The sequence below is a fragment of the Mus caroli genome, unplaced genomic scaffold (genome assembly GCF_978045245.1).
Source record: "Mus caroli unplaced genomic scaffold, Mus_caroli_1 scaffold_13, whole genome shotgun sequence".
NCBI lineage: Eukaryota > Metazoa > Chordata > Mammalia > Rodentia > Muridae > Mus > Mus caroli.
Window position 1 is genome coordinate 8358436 of NW_028227268.1, and position 20668 is coordinate 8379103.

The 20668-nt window shown below is 50.1% G+C and overlaps 1 protein-coding gene across 2 annotated transcripts in view; it reads left to right on the top strand.

Moving 5' to 3' along the window:
* Positions 1-15998, top strand: part of Sdk2 (sidekick cell adhesion molecule 2) — a 277776-nt gene extending 261778 nt beyond the window's left edge. For both annotated transcript variants that reach the window (XM_021175806.2, XM_085829438.1), the window contains 5 exons: positions 46-210; positions 1276-1416; positions 1708-1846; positions 3638-3764; positions 14278-15998. In XM_021175806.2, coding sequence (XP_021031465.1) covers positions 46-210; positions 1276-1416; positions 1708-1846; positions 3638-3764; positions 14278-14631 — 926 coding nt within the window. In that variant the 3' untranslated portion in view covers positions 14632-15998. The remainder of the gene's footprint in view (positions 1-45; positions 211-1275; positions 1417-1707; positions 1847-3637; positions 3765-14277) is intronic.
* The last annotated feature ends 4670 nt before the right edge of the window (positions 15999-20668 follow it).

Here is a 20668-nt window from a genome sequence, read left to right on the forward strand (position 1 = left end):
TGAGGCTCCTCCACCTCACAGTGCCTCCTCTCTCTGCTCCTGCAGATGAGGGGCTCTGGGACATTCTCATCAAGGATATCCCCAAGGAGGTGACTTCTTACACCTTCAGCATGGACATCCTGAAGCCAGGCGTAAGCTACGACTTCCGGGTCATCGCAGTCAACGACTATGGCTTTGGCACTCCCAGCAGCCCCTCCCAGTCTGTGCCAGGTACCAGCCTATAGGGTGACAGGTCAGAGAGTCCATGGAAGAGCTGGTGACATGCTGGGGGAAGGGAACGGGAAGAAGGCAGACACTGGGCAGCAGAAGGGTCAAGGTGGTCATAGAAATGCACCGTCCCTCAACTTCTCTAACCGAGAGCTCTGAGCCCCAGGCCTAATGCAGTTCACAGCCTCAGGGGAAGTTGCTAGCCAGGCCATAAACTATGGCTCCACATAAGCCACCTCACCCCACTCCCAACAGACCAGCACCCAGGTGGGCCATGGGCTAACACTGGTGGCCTCTAAGACCCCACTGGCAGCACCCCAGGTGGGCCGTGTTCACTGCCCCACCCTCCCCCTCTCTTTCATTCCTCCTATCCAGCTCAGGGTTCACATGTGGCACTAGGCCTACACCTATGGCCCTGCCCAGTTACTGACCACTTTAAATATAGAGGCAGAAAATCGGCTCTCTGCTTGGGCATTAGCAACCTAGCTCCTTTTCCACCCATATACTGCTCCTGTGCCCAGATGGATAACACCAAATTATGAAATACAAAGAGCCTGAGATGAAAATAAACTTCCTTAGCTTCCTACCATCCGTAAATAAACAAACATATAAATAAATAACAATAACAACAAAAACATTCACTATAACTTTGAGGAAAGTTCTCTCGGGCTTACTAAAGTCCAGAGAAACATCTTTCCACACACAAATTAGAATCTGTCTATCAAAGTCTTTTTTTTTCCCCCCCAAAGGCAAGAGAGCAAAAACAAAAAAGCAGCTAACACACTGTTACTCTCCCTTCTTGATCCCCTGGCAGACATCACTCATCGATCGCAGCACTCTCTAATAAACCCAGGGAATTCTCAGTCAACTAGACCATAACACTCTTCTTAAAATGGTCCCCCAGGCAAACCTTTGCCAGCAGATCAAAGCAGAAACTTTTAGAGTGCACAGACCCCCACCTACTGGTAACGCCCATGAGCAGGTGGTGGGACCCCAGATGGACCAGGAAGGCTTGTGGGCAGGAGAGTACCTAAGCATCCAGGTCCTGACACTATACTGCTGTTGCAGCCCAGAAAGCCAGCCCCTTTTATGAGGAATGGTGGTTCTTAGTGGTCATTGCCCTTGTGGGCCTCATCTTCATCCTTCTCCTGGTCTTCGTACTCATCATCCGAGGTCAGAGCAAGAAGTACTCCAAGAAGACAGATGCAGGTGAGTGACCCTGCGTCCTCCCAATGGCAGGCTTGACTCCTGAAGGTCTTCTTTATATTGGGGGCTGGGAAGGTCCATTTCCTAGCAATGTACCATCTCAGGCAAGGCAGCCAGGAATTCCTCCACACAACCCTGGGCTCTAATCTGGGTCTTGATACTAACAAGCAAGAAAAAGGAGCATCCCAGCTAAGTGGGAGAATGTACCTGGGAAGGAATGGCTGGCTATGTGGTCTGATGGGTACCAATTCTCCCCACCACCCCCACCCCCACCCCACATCTCTTTGCCCTCAGGAGGGAATACCAAGTCGGGAGCGCTCGGCCACGGGGAGATGCTAAGCTTGGATGAAAGCAGTTTCCCTGCTCTGGAGCTCAACAACCGTCGGCTGTCCGTAAAGAACTCCTTCTGCAGGAAGAACGGCTTGTACACCAGGTACTACGCCTACATGTGTGACAGAAGACAGAGACTTGAGGGCCACACAGCAGCGTCCAGCAGGGATGGCCGGGAAGGAGCATGGAACAAGCCATGCCCACGTGGCCTTCCCCTTCCCTGGGAAATAGCATCCATGCTTCAGGGCTGGCAATGGTCAGCAGAAGGTCACGTGGGACCCCAGCGAGATACTTAGGGGCTTCTGTTAGTCCCACCAGACTCAGTCACAGCTTAGAGAATGTTAGAAACTCCATGAGGAGGTGGATACTAAGAGTCTCTGCCAATAGCTGCAGAGTGCAGAAACACATAGTCGTGAAAACCAACCTACAGTAGTTTGCACTAGTAACCAGACTTACGGACAGACGGCCATGCACCCCATCTCGGACCCAGATGAGGCACCTCGGTGCAGGGTGCCAGAGACTAGCCCATTGTGTGTGCCTTTCTTAGCAAGGGGAGAATAAGCACCTCCTTTCCTGGGCTTGGCTTACTTTGGTTGGAGTCAAGTCAAGATCCTGCCACCATCTTTCAGCCTCTGGAAGCAGTTAGCATGGAAGGACCTCCGGCTCAGCCGCCAGAGAGCTTGCCTGTCATGGTTGAGGCCTAACACTGTGAAAACTGGGTGTAGTGGCGCACACCTGTAATCCTGGTGGGTTCTTGGGAGGCAGAACTGTGAGGATCAGTACGGAACGATCAGCCCAGAATTCCATAGCGTTTGAGGCCAGCCTGCACCAAATGGGGTCCTTTCCCAAAAGCCTAAAGCAATGAAAAAAGATAGCGGCCATTTTGGTGGGACCCAACTCCCATTCCTGACTTCTTTCTGACTCCAGTCTCTTCTGGATAATCTTCCCTGAAGCCACCAAGCTGTCCATTCTTTTCTTTTTTCCCTCCAATTTTTTATTAAGTATTTACTTCGTTGCTATCCTGAAAGTCCCCTATACTCTCCCCACCCCCCAGCCAAGGCTGTCCATTCTTGAGGGCCAAGGATGATTCTGGGGTCTACCTGGTCCTCCTCTGATGGGGCTGGGCAGCTTAATGTTCCCAAAAGTTCAAGGGAGGTTGAGGCTACAGCCAAAGGGACTCCGGTCTCCAGCCTCAGCGTATTGACATTCACAGTTAGGTGGAGGCAGCAGGCTGGGGGTGGGGGAGCAACCTCTTTGAGCGAATTCACAAAGCCTCTCTCTGTCTCCTCTTGCAAGGGTAAGCCATGTGTACTTCTCCAAGGGGGTGGAGGGGAAGGCAGAGGGCGGAGCACCCAGGCTCTCATCCCTTGCCAATCCAGGCTTCCAAAGAAAGAAGCGTTTGAAGCTGTGGTTAAACTCACCCAAGCCTGGCATGGCTGCCACAACCCCGCTGAGCAGGCTCCTGGGCCTGCCACAGGGGAACAAGGGGGCATTTCACCCCTGGCCCCACCTCCCCTTGTCCCCCTCCCCCTCCTACTCATAGGACACACACATAGAGGCCTGCATGTTCTATGCCCCCATGGGAATGAGAAAAATCTTGTTTTCACCAAATCAGATTCAGGCTGAACTGGTCTCAGTAATGTCTGTGCATACATGTATGTGCCCAGGCACATAGACACACATTCCATTTGCCCTATATGTTCAAAGACTTCAGTGTGGTATTCTGTTTTCTCTACTCCTCCTTTAAGTCCCCCCACCCACCCACCCACTTCTCTAAGACCCAGGCTGACACAGTGTGGTCACAAGGAGGAACCCAGGGTGGAGGGGGCAGTGGCCTGCGTTCCTCCAGACCTCTCTGAGGCTACCTCTCAGCCTCATTCCCTTCTCTCCCTAGGTCCCCTCCCAGGCCCAGTCCAGGTAGCCTACATTATTCTGATGAAGATGTCACCAAGTATAATGACCTCATCCCAGCCGAGAGCAGCAGCCTGACTGAGAAGCCCTCGGAGATCTCTGACTCCCAGGTGAGGGGCGCAAGGGGCACAAGGGCACAAGCCTAGACAGGTGGTGGCTGCTACCAAATGTGGGTAAAGGGGTGAGCAGCATCCTACCACACAGCCAGCACATTCCTCCTACTACTACTCCTCTTCCTCCTCCTCTTCCTCCTCCTCCTCCTCCTCCTCCTTCTATCCCTCCTCCCTCTTCCACTCTCCCTCCTCCCTTCTTTCCTTCCTTGACTTTGGAGACCAAAGGGGAGGGAGAAGCTATCCAGAAGTCATTCATGAGTCAGTCACCACCACCTCCAAGCCCTGCGCAGAGTTTCCCCCAGAGCGAATGGGGTCTGGGTCACAGGAATCACGTGAGAGCCTGGACCCCTACAGTTACCAGAGCCCCACCGTTGCCCAGGTTCTCGGTAACCCGGACTTATGGAGGAGCCTTGGAGCTGAAGAGTGACTAAAAGAGGAGCTAGGGATGCGGCTCAGTGGATAAGCACAGGGCAGCCCCGGGGTTCAGTCCCAGCAGCTCAGTGGATGAGTCCTTACCTAGCATGTGGGGATCCCCGGGGTTCAATCCCCAGCGGTATTTACACCAGCCACACCCATAATCCCAGCACTGGGGAGATGGAGCAGGAAATAGAAGACCATCCTGGAGTTCACTCAAGGGCAACAGACTGGGATTCCGGCTCCCCTGTTTCAGGGCCAGATGCTATACTGCCTGCCCATAGAGTTGGGTCTGGGCTTTGTTTCTACCCTATCCCCAAAGCCTTGCTCCTAGTAGCCTTTCTAGAAAAGACTTCTGCTCTGTCCAATAAGCCATCTAAGAGACCTAACCATGCATCACTCCTCTGAGTCATGTTTTACCAATAACTTGTGGAGTTTCTTTTTAAAAAAAAAAAAGGAGAAGAAAATAATCAAGTCCCCCTTTCAAGACTTGTAAAGGCAATACATGCTCTAGGCACTACAGTTATTCCCATCCCGCTCACCACTCCTACCCACTTCACACCCTTCCAACCCCCACACGGCTTTGTACATATATTCGGATGATAGACCTATCTCTCCAGAGGGCTGTGGTGGGGGATGTGTTCATGTGAAAGATAGCACTTGGCTGTGTGATATGATGCCTGAGACCTACATCGAGTTCACTCTGTCTCTTCTGACTGCGAAGGTCTTTAGTAGCCCTTCAGACACACACACACACACACACACACACTGTCTCTTCTGACTGGGAAGGTCTTTTGTAGCCCTTCACACACACACACACACACTGTCTCTTCTGACTGGGAAGGTCTTTAGTAGCCCTTCACACATACACACACACACACACACTGTCTCTTCTGACTGGGAAGGTCTTTAGTAGCCCTTCAGACACACACACACACACACACACACACTGTCTCTTCTGACTGGGAAGGTCTTTAGTAGCCCTTCACACACACACACACACACACACACACACACACACACACACACAAACACAAAGGCAGGCAGCATGGTACACTGAACAGGATGAAGTGAAGCCATGGGATACCTGATTCCTCACAGGCTCCAGAGAAGGCACAGAATGGGAATCGGGTCTTTGAGCTGTCAATAGTGTTATTGGCAACCAAACACTTGGCTGGAGGCCCACCACAGAGAACCCAGATTCCAGGTTCACTAGGACCCTTGCATCTCAGAGATGGGAGTGTGGGATGAGCAGGCCCCTACTCCCAGTAGGAAACTTGCATTCTATACTGTCAATAATATGTGTGCCTAGCTGTTGGTAAGTAGCCACATCCCAGAGCTCTTAAGTGTCACCAGAGGGACCCCAGGCAGTCAGCTTTACCACTCTGTAATTAATTACCAGGAACACAGGACCCTAATTCTAGCTGGCTTTCTTCTGCACTTCTACACTTGACAACCATGGGAACTGTGTTTCTACATCAGCCTCTGGCTTAGGACAGCTCCAGCAGAATAATGGGGAAGAGCTTTCTCTAACTTCTCTCAAATCTTCCTGTCTCTCTCTCCCTCCCTATCTCTCTCCCTATCTTTCTCTGGCCCTGGGAATGGGACACAAAGTCCCCTACTTGCTAGATGAAAACTTTACCCCTGAACTATATCATTGGCCTCTGGCCTATTTCCTGAGCCTGTTCTCAGAACACGGAGGTGATGGAGATAGGACTCTGGCACGCCCCCAGGAGCTCCTTGGGGTCTGCAGGGTTACATGTGGAGGTAGAACAGCTAACCTTGTCCCTCAGACATCCCTGCCAGAGCTCTCTGGATTATCAATCAGGGTCTGGAGTGTGACCCTAATGGCTGTCCTAGGCAGATGACAAATGCAGGTCCCTGGGGACTGGCAACCCTTCCCCCTCGTCATCCCCTCCCCCAGGCCCCCTGTGCATGAGTGTGCAGCCTGGTTTATATTCCAAGTCAGGCCACCCAAATCTTGTTCTCCAAACTGATACAAGTCTGTCCAGCCTCTATCCTGTGAGATAGTCATAAACAAAATGTCAATTTGACTTAAAAGTAAACATATATGATAAGATGCAGTGTGAGAAAGGCCCCAGAGGGCTGTGGGTGAAGGGCTAGAGGCAGAGGCTGGCTTCTCCCAAGGACCCAGGGCCATGCCTCAAGAGTTGCTAGAGACAGTCCCCAACACAGGAAAGACACACCCGAAGAAATTTGTCTGTGGCTTGTTTGGTGAAATGTCTAAAAATGCAGCCTGGCTCCATCCCAACTCATTTTCAAAATAACAGCACAAGTTTAGTAGGGGAAAAATATGTATATTTGGCACTCAACTGCATCTCAATGGGAAAGAAACACTAAGCCCACAGCTGATGTCTTCCAATCTTAATATCCAGTTCTTAGCAGGATTGTGCTTGGCCAGCTTAAAGCTCATTTAGAAAAAAGAAAAAAAAATCAAGTCTATGTGAAAACATTTAAAGAAAATGTGTGGGACCAGTCACATCTATGTATTAAGGATATGGAGCATTTACTAGGAGTCAGGATGGGCCCTAAGAATTGTGGGTACATGACACTCTAAATCCCTGGAAGGTGCTGATGACATTAAGATTACTTCTAGGTTAAAACAATAAGAAACCGTGGTGGTGGTATGGGGGGAAGGGCAGTCACACACACCTCAAAAAGTCCAGACCTGCCAGGCGTGGTGGCACACGCCTTTAATCCCAGCACTTGGGAGGCAGAGGCAGGCGAATTTCTGAGTTCGAGGCCAGCCTGGTCTACAGGGTGAGTTCCAGGACAGCCAGGAGCTATACAGAGAAACCCTGTCTCAAGAAACCAAAAAAGAAAAAAAAAAAAAGTCCAGACCCCCCCCCCAACTCCCTGTTATACCTTTCCTATCCTTTATGTGGGTCAGGCACATTGAAGAAATGACTGTTGACTTCCTGTCTCCATGGAACTTATTCTTTGATTCACTGGTTCCTTTCTTGGGGTACACATTCAACAGCCATTGGACCACACCACTGAATGGTACCAGATAATAGGTTTTCTCCACCAACAAAATAAGCCAATTCAAGCTGAATCAAAAGTATAGAAGCGGGTTTATTGGAGGCAGCTCTTGGGGGAGGTGGGGGCGGTTCACTGATCTCAAAGAGAATGGGGCCAGGGAAGTCACATGCAGAGAGGAAGACAGAGAAGTTGGGACAGGCAGAGATCGAAAGAGATCACGCAGACAGAGACAGTGGTGGGTGATGGGACCCTGCAACAGACGCCTAGAACACCTGGTGGCGGGGGGGGGGGGATGACGTAATCAGCCACCGGCCTCTGATAGCAGGCCAGTAGCACTGCCTGTATATTATCAGGGTTAGAGTTAGGGGTAGGGTTATGGGTCCCAGGTTTGAATAACACCAGACACATCAATGGTAGTAGCTGAAGCAGTAAGCAAAAGATGCTTTGTGACATCCTATTATGGTCTGTCGGAGAGGGCCACCTGTGCATAAATAACCACACATCTCGGTTCTCAGATATCACGGAACCATAACGACTAACTGTAGGAAGAAAGGGGTATCCTAACTTCGTCCTATTTCCTGCCGTTTGAGGAAGTTGAGGCACTGAAAAGACCTGGGGGAAAGGTCACTACTCAAAGGCATGTGACAGAGGGATAGGGGGGGGGAGGGGTGTTCCTAGAAGATGCGGGTACTCATTTGGTGTGTGCCGGTCCGAGTCAGGTACACTGTCCCCTTCCCCTAAGGCCTCTGTCTGTTGAATGTTTCTCATCTTTTTGTCCGTTTTGTTTCTTGTCCATCAGGTTGGGCCATCCCTGGAACAGGCTCAGCTAAGGCCCTGTCTGTCTCTCCTCTCCTTAGCCCAAAGAGAAAGATACCACAGGACAGAGAACTTGGTCAATATCTTATCTATGCCAAACCTTATACTTTATGCATCTCATTTAGAGCCTAACAGCCCTGCCTTGGTAACGAGTTGATGTCCCATAAGGCACTGGGGGATTCGGATACTCAGAAATGGCCAACATTAAGTAAGCTCTTGGTTACAGAGCTCAGAAGAGCAGGTGACTGGGACTCCATCTGTCCTGATGACACTGAGGACAACATCCATTCCCAAACCTCCCTCGGGAACCTCCCTCAAGGCCCTTGACCACAGACATCCTAGACAGACATATGGGTTGCATAGGCTGACATCTCTCAAGTTGTTTTCACACGGGGAGCCCAAAGTTCTGAAAATGAGCCCTCACAGGAAAATCAGTGGAGTCCTCTGAAGATGCTCTGGGGCCCCTTAGCATGTCAGCAACCTCTCCAACCCTGAAGAAGGTAGCCACACTGCCCCAAAAGTTAGCTTATCCAAGGAACAGGGACAGAGCACTATGTCCAGAGTGTGGTCAGACAGGACCGATCCCCTGGAACCCCAGATGAGGGAGGGGGGTCTCATAGTCTCTGAAGTCCTCAAAATAAGAACAGACACACACACACATACGCACACTCAAACACACAAACACGGGTACAATACACATCACATACACACACACACACACACATTACCTGCCTGGTCCCATACCTCAAACCTGCCCCTTATGCCCTGAGCTCTCGTCATCAGGAACCTTTACCAGCTGAGTCTGGTACAAGAGAGGAGCAAAGGAGCAAAGGGCTTTTTCTCCCCTTTGAGATTTCAGCTTTTTTCTTTACAATTGGCCCTCCTTCTGGGTCCCTTCCCCACTCCTGTACCCCAGCCTGGCGTCTGCCCTCCCTCCCGCTCCTGCGACCGAGTAATTGCTGATTGAGTGGCTTTGAGGAGCTGTTAAGAGGCCAGGGAACTGAAGCAGTCGCTTGACGGCCTGGCAGGATGGTCCCTGAAAGCCCCCTTTGTGCTTGCCCGCTCCCGGGACACCGCATTCAGTTACTGAGAGAGGGTTGAAAGCTACAATCGGAGCCCCTGGCTCCCCTCGCACTCTTTCTTCTCACCCCACCCCCACCCTGAAAAGAAACAGATGTTCAGGGAGGTGGAGGCGGGAACTGCCCTGTTAGTCTGAGGGAAAGACACCCACCTTCCTCCTTGACCCCAGGGAGCTGGAGGAGGGACTAGCTAACATTTCAGACCCCACCTCAGCACCCCCAACCCCCACTTCCAGCCTTCCCATCTGTCAGGGCTGTCTTCCCAGAGGGCCAGGCATTCAGTGGGCGCTCACGAGATAGCAGCTGCTGGTCTGAGGTAGTATAGATAAACCGGCTTTGAGATTTGGGCCTGAAAGAGCCAGAGTGGACCCAGCTCATCCCCCCCAAATCAGACCCCACCCACTGTTGCCTAGCAAGGGAGGCTGTCCCTCCCATTCCAGTGACGTCACTGAGGCACTGTCCAATCCCTGGCCCCTTGTGATCTCTCCCACTGAAACTTTGTCCCCGCCCCAGCCTTTCTCCCCAAATAATACCATTTATTCTACTCCTGCCTGCTTTGGCTCCTCTTCGCCTAATAGGTCACAAGCTACCATTTTGCAGACCGGTCCACCAAGGCCGAAAGCCTGCCAGTATTGGTTACAAACATGCTTTACTAGCAAGGGCCATGGCACCAACTCTGACCCCAGAGGCTCAGCAATTGTAGAAGTGGCCCACCTTGATCTGGGGCTCCTCCCAAATGTGGAAGCCTAGGGCTAGCGAAAATTCTAGATGCCTTGGAGACACTGGCAAGCTCTTCAAGACAGGAAGCTAGTAGAATGCTCTAACCTGGTTCTCTACACCTCCAGACCCTACCAGAAGAGAGACACGCCACCCTACCCCCACACCCATCACTGCCACAACCACCACTATGGCCCCCAGCCTCTGGCCTCAGGGTATTAGCCTGGCCTCAACATATGGATCCTTCTTGTTATATGTCTTTTGTTCTGGGAAGACAGATGGGTGCACACACACACACACACACACACACACACACAAATGGCTCTCACATTGTGCTGCCCTGAACCCAAAGCTAATTGACTGGCAGGGCTGTCCATTGTGGGCCTACCCTCCTGGGAAAGATGGGTACTTGGAGGCTGCAAGGGGGAGAAGCTGAGACTGCAGAAAGATGGAGAGCAAGGGTGGGATCAAAGGAAGGGAAGGAAGTTAGCCAATGGCTGGGGAGTGTTTGCCTCCCTGGGAGTCAGGGAGGGACTCTCACTCTCTTCCAGGAACCCTGGAGTAAGTGCAAGTGTAGACATCAGAGAATCAGGCAGATCTGAGCTAAATCCCCACCAGACCTGCATCCCAGCAAACCCTCTGTCTCTGCATTCAGCATCAGCACACAAAGTACTCATGCCCATGCGGCATAAGTACTAACATAGCATCAGCACTCAGTCAGTACCTAGTACCAGTACCTGCACACCAGTAGTACTCACTGGGCATTAGTGCTCTCTTTCTTTTTTTCTTTTTTTGTTGTTATTTTTGGTTTTTGTTTGTTTTTTAAATTTTATTTTTATTATTATATCTAAGTACACTGTAGCTGTCTTCAGACATACCAGAAGGAGGCGTCAGATCTCATTACAGATGGTCATGAGTCACCATGTGGTTGCTGGGATTTGAACTCAGGACCTTCAGAAGAGCAGTCAGTGCTCTTAACTGCTGAGCCATCTCTCCAGCCCCAGTGTTCTCTTTCACATAACATCAGTACTCACACAGAATAAGTACTTACATGGTACTGGTACCCATGCAATGTTAGTGCTCACACAAGCCCCTTAGTATTCACAGAATCAGTGCTGAGTCACATAGTGTGAGCACTCATTCACCGCAGTACCCATGAAGCATTAGTATTTTCATAACAACAATACGCAGCAGGAGTACTCCCACAACATCAGTACTTACTTTGCAACAGTACCCATGATGCAGCAGTATTCCCACATCAGTGTTCACTTAGCGTTAGTGTCCATGATGCAGCAGTAGAACTCCCACAACATCAGTACTCACATAGCAACAGTACCCATGATGCAGCAGGAGTACTCCCACAACATCAGTACTCACTTAGCAACAGTACCCATGATGCAGCAGTAGTACCCACACAACATCCGTACTCAAAGCACTAGTACCCATGGTGCAGCAGAAATACTCCCACAACATCAGTACTCACAATAGCAACAGTACTCATGATGCAGCAGTAGTACTCCCACATCAGTATTCACTTAACACCAGTACCCATGCAGCATCAGTATTCCCAAGGTATGAGTATCCTGGCAACATGCACACTGAGACAGCCTTAGCATCCACATAGTGAATTCACAACCTCAGCACAGAGGTGTGAAATTCAGAACTAATTACAGAAATGCCAAGTCAGCAGCTCCTGCCTCCGCAGGAGTGCCTGCCTGAGAAGCCAGCATAGCTGTGCCTCTCCTGAGGGTCTAGAAGCCACAGAGGGCTTTGTCCCTAGAACATATTGTGCATTCCATCTTCCGTGGCCAGGGAACAAAGTCACCTCCAGTTGCTCCCGATGTCAAATGGGACACAGTGGATCATCCCAAACTCACTGGTGTTGGCCTAGATGGATTTTGTTGCCAGCACTCCCCTTGACAAACATGTCTTCCTTAGGTTCATATAAATGGTGAATTGGCCAGCTAGGGACACTGGTGGGCAGGGACGAGGAAGGCAAGACATAGCTGGATAGCAGCCAGGCAAGCCTTGGTAGCAACCTCTGGGCTATATGTCACCAAGTGTGCCTTTCTCCATCCAAGCTGGTCTGTTCCCCAGAGTCTCCATCTGTTGTTGTCTTACTCCTTCTCAAAACATGGCTGGAAGCTTGGGGTGGGGGAGGAGAGCGGTAATTTTAGCTCCACAATTCAGACTTTACAGTTCAGATCGACTTGTCTCAGCTCCACAATTCAGAGTTTACAGTTCAGATCAACTTGTCTCCTGCCGAAGCAGCATGTGCCTAGAACCACAGAATGTCTTAACAGAGTTAAGAATAACTGAATATTTCACATTCCTGGGGGCTGGACGGCCTCCAAAGTCATCATAGGAGAATTTGGATCTTTTGTTAGCATTTAAAAAAAAAGAGTTTCATGTGTGTATGTGATTCTGTGATTCATGTACATATGCACATAGGAGCCCAGAAAAGCCTAAAGAGGGTACCAGAGTCCTTGGAGCTGGAATTACAGACTGTGGTAAATTGCACAGCGTGGGGGTTGAGATTCGAACTCAGGTTCTTAGGAAGAGTGGGAGATGTTTTCCACCGCTGAGACATTTTTGGTGACACTATTTTTTTTTTTTCAAGACAGGGTTTCTCTGCGTAGCCCTGGCTGTCCTGGAACTCACTCTGTAGACCAGGCTGACCTCAAACTCAGAAATTCACCTGCCTCTGCCTCCCAAGTGCTGGGATTAAAGGCGTGTACCACCAGGCCAGACCTATGACACTATTTTTATGATGGTTTCCTAGATGGCTTACTTTTATCCTGAATCATATATGATTTTTCACTGCCCAAGGCTTCCCAAGTCTTTTATCTAGCTCAAACGTTATCCCTTGTCACAGAGTACAGACCCAGGTTAGAATGTGTTTAGGGGGCTAGAGAGATGGCTCAGTGGTTAAGAGTCCTTGTTCTTGCTGAGGTCCTGGCTTGATTCCCAAGACCCACAGGGTGGCTCACAACTGTCCATAACTCCAATTTCTGGGGTCCACTGCCCTCTTTTGATCTCTAGAGACCAGGCACACACACGGCACACAGCCAAACATACAAGCAAAACATCGACACATTAAATAAATCTAAAAAAAAACAACTTTTTTTTTAGATAGCATCTTGTCATGGGTGGTCAAGGATCAGAGATGCAAACCGTCCTTAAATCAATGTGCTAAGTCAAGGACATCACATACAGATGGGCACGGCATCTTTCATTGCAAGGACTCGGGCGACCAAAGCATGAGAATTGCCACATATAGAGAGCAGCCTGGACTATATAATATGTTACAGGCCATCGTAGGCTGAAGAATGAGTTCTTGTCTCAAAAGCCAACAAACAAAAAGAAGATGCTAGACAGAAAGTATATAATGTGTACCCCTTTGTGTGGAGAATTGGAACAGGCTGTTCCTGAGGACAGAAAATCGATGTGTGGGTTTATCAGGGTGGGGTTGGGGGGGCTTAATAGGTTCAGGGTTGTACTTTGAATTGACCAAAGTATTTGGAGCCGGGTAGACCTGATAGCTCCCAGGGTCACACACAGACTGGACAGTGCTGGATTGCTCACTTTAAAATGGTTGGCTTTAACGTTGAGTGAATTTTATTTCAACTGGGAAGAGAAAAGGTTAGGATTCGAGTGTGCAGTCATATGGGTCTGAAATCCTACCTGTCACGAGGCTAAGCAGGAAGAATTGCAAAATGAAGTCCAGCATAGTGAGTTCAAGGCCAGCCTAGGGAAACCCTGTCTCAAAATGGAAACAACAACAACAACTGGAAAGTGGGTTACAGGGTAGCTCAGTAGTAGGACCACTTGCCTGGCACGATTGAAGCCGTAGTACCACAGAGAGACAAAGATGCCTTCATGCTCTGACAACACATTGGCCGTCACTGTCACCTCATACTGGCTCTCCCGGAAGAAAAAGGAAAGGGCGTGTGAAGGGACACTGTTGTGTTTGTAAAAAAGATAAAGAAGGAAAGAATATGTTTGGTGGAGGTATAATCAGGTGTGGGGGAAGGGGCTGCCTCCATGGGCCCATGCTGAGGTCCCCTTGAGGGACCGGCCACACGAAGGTATAGTATAGAATAGAATATTTATTCAGGGTGTGAGGAGGGGAGTTGAGAGGTTAGTAGAGACAGAGAAAGGGAGAGGGGGGTTGGGATAGAGGCCGGCCATGAGCACTTGGGGGGGAGGGTAAGGGAATGGGAGAGAGGGGGAAGGGGCAAGAGGAAGGAGCTGGAGCAAGAAGGCAAGAGCAAGAGAGAGCAGAGGGGGCGAGCAGCCCCTTTTATAGTGAGTCAGGCACACCTGGCCGTTGCCAGGTAACCGTGGGGCGGAGCTTAGACAAAATGCTAACAGTGTTGAGATCAATACCCTCACTTGAAAGAGGCAGAGCAGAGAATGGAGCCAGAATGTTCTGTGCCTTTGAGCCCTGACCTCACTAATACCCCATTCTCTCCTCCTAGGGGAGTGACAGTGAGTACGAAGTGGACACGAACACCCAGAAAGCCCACTCCTTTGTCAACCATTACATCAGTGACCCCACATACTACAACTCTTGGCGGCGCCAACAGAAAGGCATCTCTCGGGCCCAGGCCTACAGCTACACAGAGAGTGATTCCGGCGAACCTGACCACGTCACTGTCCCCAACAGTAACAGCACCCAGCAAGGCAGCCTCTTCCGGCCCAAGGCCAGCCGGACTCCAACGCCCCAAAACCCCCCGAATCCCCCGAGTCAGCAGAGCACCCTCTACCGTCCCCCCAGCAGCCTCGCCCCTGGCTCTCGGGCTCCCATAGCTGGGTTCTCATCCTTTGTTTGACATCAAAAGAGGAGAAAGAATGGGGAGAAAAAAGAGACACCAAAATCTTCCTTTGCCACTTCCCAAAACGCCTGCCAGAAAACACGCAAGAAAACCCCACCAAGACATCGACTCAACTTTTCACCTCCCAAGTTTATTTTTCCAGAGATTCCAGGGCCAGCAAAGCCGGGTTGGAGGACGGGCGGAGGGAGAAGAAACCCACAGGCGGACTTGGATACACGTGACCTGCAATGGCTTCACATCCTTGGGGTCCACTTTGCAGTGTGGAGGGCTGGAGACCAGATAGTCTTCACTTCTACGGAGGATAGAGGGGCTTGGGGCACTGGAGAGAGTGAGCCATAAGGCAGGTGGGGCTGAGGGATCTGAAAGCTTCTAGAGATGCAGATGGCTTCACCCCTCACACTTGTGCTAGATCTCTGGGCTTGGTATCTTTACCCCTCTGCAAAAAGGATGGGTGTGCTCAGAGGCGAAGCCTGCCTGCTGTCTCTGGCTCTTCGTGGCCTTGTCATCCCCCTGCCCTGCCTCGGCATCCCCCAAGGGCTCATGGCCCTCGTTACAACTTCTTCACCAAGCATTTGGCTTATTTTGGAAGAAAAAGAAAAATCAAATGGTAAGAATCAATCCACTTAGCAACTTCCTTGTTCCTACAAAACAATTTTTTTTTTTAATTGTAAATTCAAGGAAGAGGGCCTAAGGGTTGGGAGAGAAAGAATCCCTCCACAGCCACATAACTGAGCCTCCTGTTGCTTGGATTCACTTCCCAGAATGCTGATAAGGAAAGGTAACATCTGGGGAGTGGAGACCCAAGGTGTTGGCTCCACACTAAGGGATGCTTCAGGGAGATGTCCTGCAGGAAGTCAGAGACGCAAGGATAAAACCTTGGCTATTCCTTCTGATCCACCAGCCCAACCCTAAGAGAAAGGAAACAAAGGGTTGGGGGCAGTGCCTAGGATAGGAAACAGCCCACCCAGCCTGGCAGGAGGAAGGTTCTATGTTCAGATTATCGCTTTCCTATGAATGTACACCTTCCTGCTAGCCCATGCAGCTGCCCCATGAACTCGGAGGAAAAAGGGTCCAGGGGCTCCTCTTAAGAGGATACCCTGGAACTCTTGCCCAACAACTTTCTCACTTTAAGACCTGTGTAGCCCCGCCCTCTGTCTCTACCACAACATACAGGGGCCCAGAGGGGCGGTCCAGTCCCTGGTCCTGAGGCTTTATAAAGAATCAAAGGTTATAAGGTTGTGGGTCCCGTGTCTGCTCTACCACAGGGCATGACCGCTTGGGGAAGCAGAACGCAGGGAGATTGCACTCATCCCACGCCATCGTCGCAGGGCCGGTGCTGGGATGCAGGGAAGTCCCGGGACACCACTAGGGGGGAGGGGGAGGGGAAGTGCAATCTGAGGAGTGGGGCAGCCAGTCTCTGGGGCTTCTAGCCTTAGTTCATCTGAGGACCATGCTACCTTTCACGGTCCACTTCCCCACAAAAGGTCACTTCAACTCCCCCTAATATCTCCCAGGCGGGGTTCAGTGAAGGCAGAGCTGGGAAGGACCAAAGAAGGGTCAGCCAGGAAGCCTTGTCAAACTGCACACAGCAATTGAGATGCATGGTCAGCCCAGCCAGGAGAGGCGGGTCAGATAGCATCAAGGGACAAGAATAGCTGATGGGAGGGAAAGCTGTTCCTCCCAGGAAAGTTCTGTAAAAAAAACCACGGGGGGCCTGAGCTTCTCATCAGCCTTCCAGGCCTTCCAACTCAAGGATTTGGGGAGGTGGTTTTCTGATGTCCTGGGTTGACTTGGGCCCTTGGGGACAGGAATCAGCCTAAAGCTCGCCCTGCTGCTGGAAATGCTTGGCTGCCTCCTTCATAGGCTTCACTGGGGCATGTCCAATTCAATAAAGGGTCAGACTTGCGGGGAGTCAGCAGAGCAGTTACTGCTGGCCTTGTTGAGAGGCCCTAGTGGAGAGCCTGTAGCCATTCTCAGCAGTCTCTAGTCCCTGCTAATTCTCACTGGGCAGAGAAGCCAGGGTCAAAGCCTGAGTTAAGAACATACTTAAGCAGGGCGTGGTGGCACACACCTTTAATCCCAGTACTGGGGAGGCAGAGGCAAGCGAATTTCTGAGTTTGAGGTCAGCCTGGTCTACAAAGTGAGTTCCCGGACAGCCAGGGGCTACACAGAGAAACCCTGTCTCGAAAAAAAAAAAAAAAAAAGCACATACTTGAGTATTATGTGGTCTCTCCTCCCTACACACCTGACCCCTGGGATATTGAGAGAGATGCGGGAAGCCAGGTCAGCAGGCAGGTGACCCAACTGCTGGGTGTGAACAGTTTGCTTTTCACAGTGACTTCTCTTAGGCAGATGCTGCAAAGGCTCTTAAGCCAGGAAGCACAGCCTTGTCCCCAAAGGACAACAAATTGGCAGAGACCTTGCCCCTCCAGGGACGCAGGTTTCCCAGGGCTACCTTGAACTTTGTCAGTCGCCTGGACCCCAGCCCCCGCAGCATCTGACATCTCCAAAGCCGCACATCCGCAGAGGCAGCGGCTGCATGAGTTCACACTGCCACGCTCACTGTCCGTCCCTTGTGTCTTTTTAAAACAACTCTCATCTTTTTTTTTTTTTTCCTCCTGTCTTCGGAGGCTTTAACCATTTAAGGATGTTGTGAGTTTACATTAGGGAATTATCAGCCCAGCCTCGCCCAGCCCAGCCCAGTCCAGTGAGGGAGCTTTAAAGAGGAAGTGGGAATGTGTTTTTAAAAAAATCATTTGTGTGTGTGTGTGTGTGTGTGTGTGTGTGTGTGTGTGTGTGTGGTGTTGCACAGGAGGCCAATTTTCCTTTGCCTTTAACAAATCACCTTGTGCACTGAGATCCCCCTCCGTCCTCCATGTGTTCACTGGAACCCTTGCTGGCATCCTTGTGCACAAACTTGGGCTTACATATAAGCATATAAAGATATGCACAGAGCATACATCTATGTGTGCTAACATAGGGGCTCTTGACATGCCCTCTGACGGCCCCTTGGCTGTCTCTCATCCTCATGAGGCACGGACAGCCTGGGTCACTTGCACTTGGGGTATCGGTGAGACCTATTACCCGAGCAGCTGAGCACATTACAAGCTACAACTCGGAGAAGAGCCTAGGGTGAGAGCCTCTGTTTTGGCACTGCCTGCCAGGGGTGGGGGGGTGGGGTGGGGGAATTATTACCTACACAGCCACAGCCACAGCTGGACACCCAGTAGGTTTCCAGCTGTGGAACTCTAGGTTGTTCAATGAGATCTTTTGGCCTATGTTTACATTTCTGCTGGGTACTGGAGAATTCCAAGAACTCCACCCAGATACCCCACCATATTCTAAGGGTATGGCAGGCGGGCACCGACCCTGGGTAAGGGGAAGCTTTCATTTTCCTGAGCCTATGAGGCCAGGGCTGTTGTCTTGTGACTATGGGGAACAAGTTCACAGAAGGACACGCCTAGCCCTCTTGCTGTTGCCTCTCTGTGCCCTGAGGAAATCTGCCCTGTATTCAGGAGCCCACACTTAGCAGGCTGGCATGGCTCTCTCCTCTCCTGGCAGCGCCTGCCTCCTGCATTCTTGCAGGCTCTGCGCCTAGATTGCCAAGACTAACCAAATAGCTGCTCTGGATTCCAGGAGCATCTTCCTCCAGAGAGCAACAGGGAGTTTACAACCCCCGAGCTGCTGCCTCTCCTATCCCCTCTCCACCACAAACCTGACACTGCCCAGGAATCAGAGGGAACAAGGACACAGCTGGGCTGCCTTGCCAGCCCTTGCTTTTCGAGGCCTTCTGTCATTGCTGTCCATGACTGCCCTGGACAGCATTTCTAAAGGTGCCAGAACCTCACATTAGACTGCCCCAGGCAGGGGTTCCCCTCGCCTTCTCGAGTGGCACACAGTGAAGGTGCCACCATATGCGTGCAGCCAGCCAGCTGGACCATCAATGGGGGAAAGAGGGGACCCACAGACAGCCACCACCAGCTCCTGAGTGCCTCTGTGATCCCATACAGGGACACCCACCCTAACCAACACCTTGAGCACAGGTGCCCCTCCACCCCCTTGGGACAACCCCCACCTTTCTGTTTCCATAAAAAGACAAATCCAAAGCATTTAAGTGTGTTCCTTCCTCCACCCATATAGACTCCCAAAACAAAACTCGGTACAAATCTTTATTTTTTTGATTTAAAAGCTATAATGAAAAATTATAGGGAGAGTATTCATTATGGCAGGTGTCTATCTGTAAGAAAAATAAATATATCTATATGTCATATAGCTTGTTAGCAAGTTTATTTTTTAAATGAAAGGTAAGAAAGAAATTGATTTGAAATATATACCGCCAGAAGTCCTATGTCCTGTCAAACTGTCAGTATTTTATAAATAAACTTTTTTTTTTTTGGAGTTCTGAAGCGGCAGTCATTCTTTTCCTTGGTGCAAATTCCTCAAATGTGCGTTTCTATCTCTAGCCCTGTGGGGATTGTGCAGAGCTAGTCCAGAGCTGGGCTCATCTGCAGTCTTAGCTCATCAGCACGTGGTATCTATACCTTTAGAGTGGCACATAGTGAAGGTACCACCGTGTGTGTGTGCAGCCAACCAGCTGGACCATCAACGGGGGAAAGAGGGGACCGAAAAAGTCCTGCTTGAGGCTGAGCAGAGCTCCAAGGTAGAACTTCAGCCCGACATGCAGAGGCTCTGAGTTCAATCCTTAGCAGCAAAAGAAGAAAAAGAAAGAATGAGTTATTTTAAGTTTGGGGGATCAGAGCCCCTCAGATGTCTGATACAACTGTTAATGGTCAATACTGATGGTAGCATGGGAGTGGGACAGGGGCCTCAGTGGTTTAGAGCACCCCAGTTCAGTTCCCAGCACCCACATCATAGGGCTGCCCACAGCTGCCTGTAATTCCAGTTCTAGGGGACCCAATTCCCTTTTCCCTCCACAGTTGCCCATGTACACACACACACATGCGCACACACACACACACATACATGCACACACACGCATACACACACACATGCACATGCACGCACACACAGGCACATGCACACACGCACACACACACTCACACATGCACACACTCACACACTCACAAATGCACTCGCGCACACACAACAAACACTAAATAATGAAATTTAAAATAAACATGTATAATAATGAAGACAGTAAGAGGTGACACATTGATACCACACTCTACGGGGCCAGACGGTCACTTGATATGCAGAACCTGACAAAGCCCCGAGTGTAACAGCCAAGGAAGGGGATAGGCACAGAGAGCCTTTTAAGAGGCTTGCTCTCCAGAAGCAGATGGGGGCAGAGCCAGGATTCATCTTAAGGAACCAGTTTGATTCTGGAGGTACACACACTCACAGATCTGGTAAGACAGCTCCTTGCTAGGTTTTAACCATTACAAATCTTGCGCCTAGGTCCAGCCAAGGCTGTTTTTAGTGTTTGCGGTGGGACTTTTGGGTGGGCATTTTATTTTCTTTTTAACTTTTTCCCTCCAGAGTCTTACTTCCCAGACTGCCCTGGAAATCACAACAATGCTCCTGCCTCAGCATCCCAAATGCTTGGATTATAGACTGTTAGACTGATCAAAATACATTTACCAGCACATTGGAGGCATAGTCAGGTCTCCATGATTTCAAGATCTGTATGGTCTATCTGTACAGTGAGTTCAAGGCCAGCCAGGGGCTAGTGAGGGCTTGTCTCAAAAAGAAAAAAAGGTATATATGTAGATTAAATATGTTAGTTTTACTTAAAATGCACAAATGTAAATTCATTCACTATGCTGTTGGTATTGAGCCATGACATTACTCACTTTCTGCAAGTTGGCAGTTCTCTAGGATCATCTCTTTGCATAAATCCCATCTATTTTGCATAAATCACACTTGCAAGGCAACATTAGTGCGTCCCCTTTTTGCTTTTTCTTCTTTTCTTTCCTCCTCTTCCCACTCTTCTTCCTTTTGTTTCATTTTAGATTTGTAGTTGTTTTTAGAAATAGTTACTTTGTTTTATGTATACCAGTGTGTTTTTTGCCTG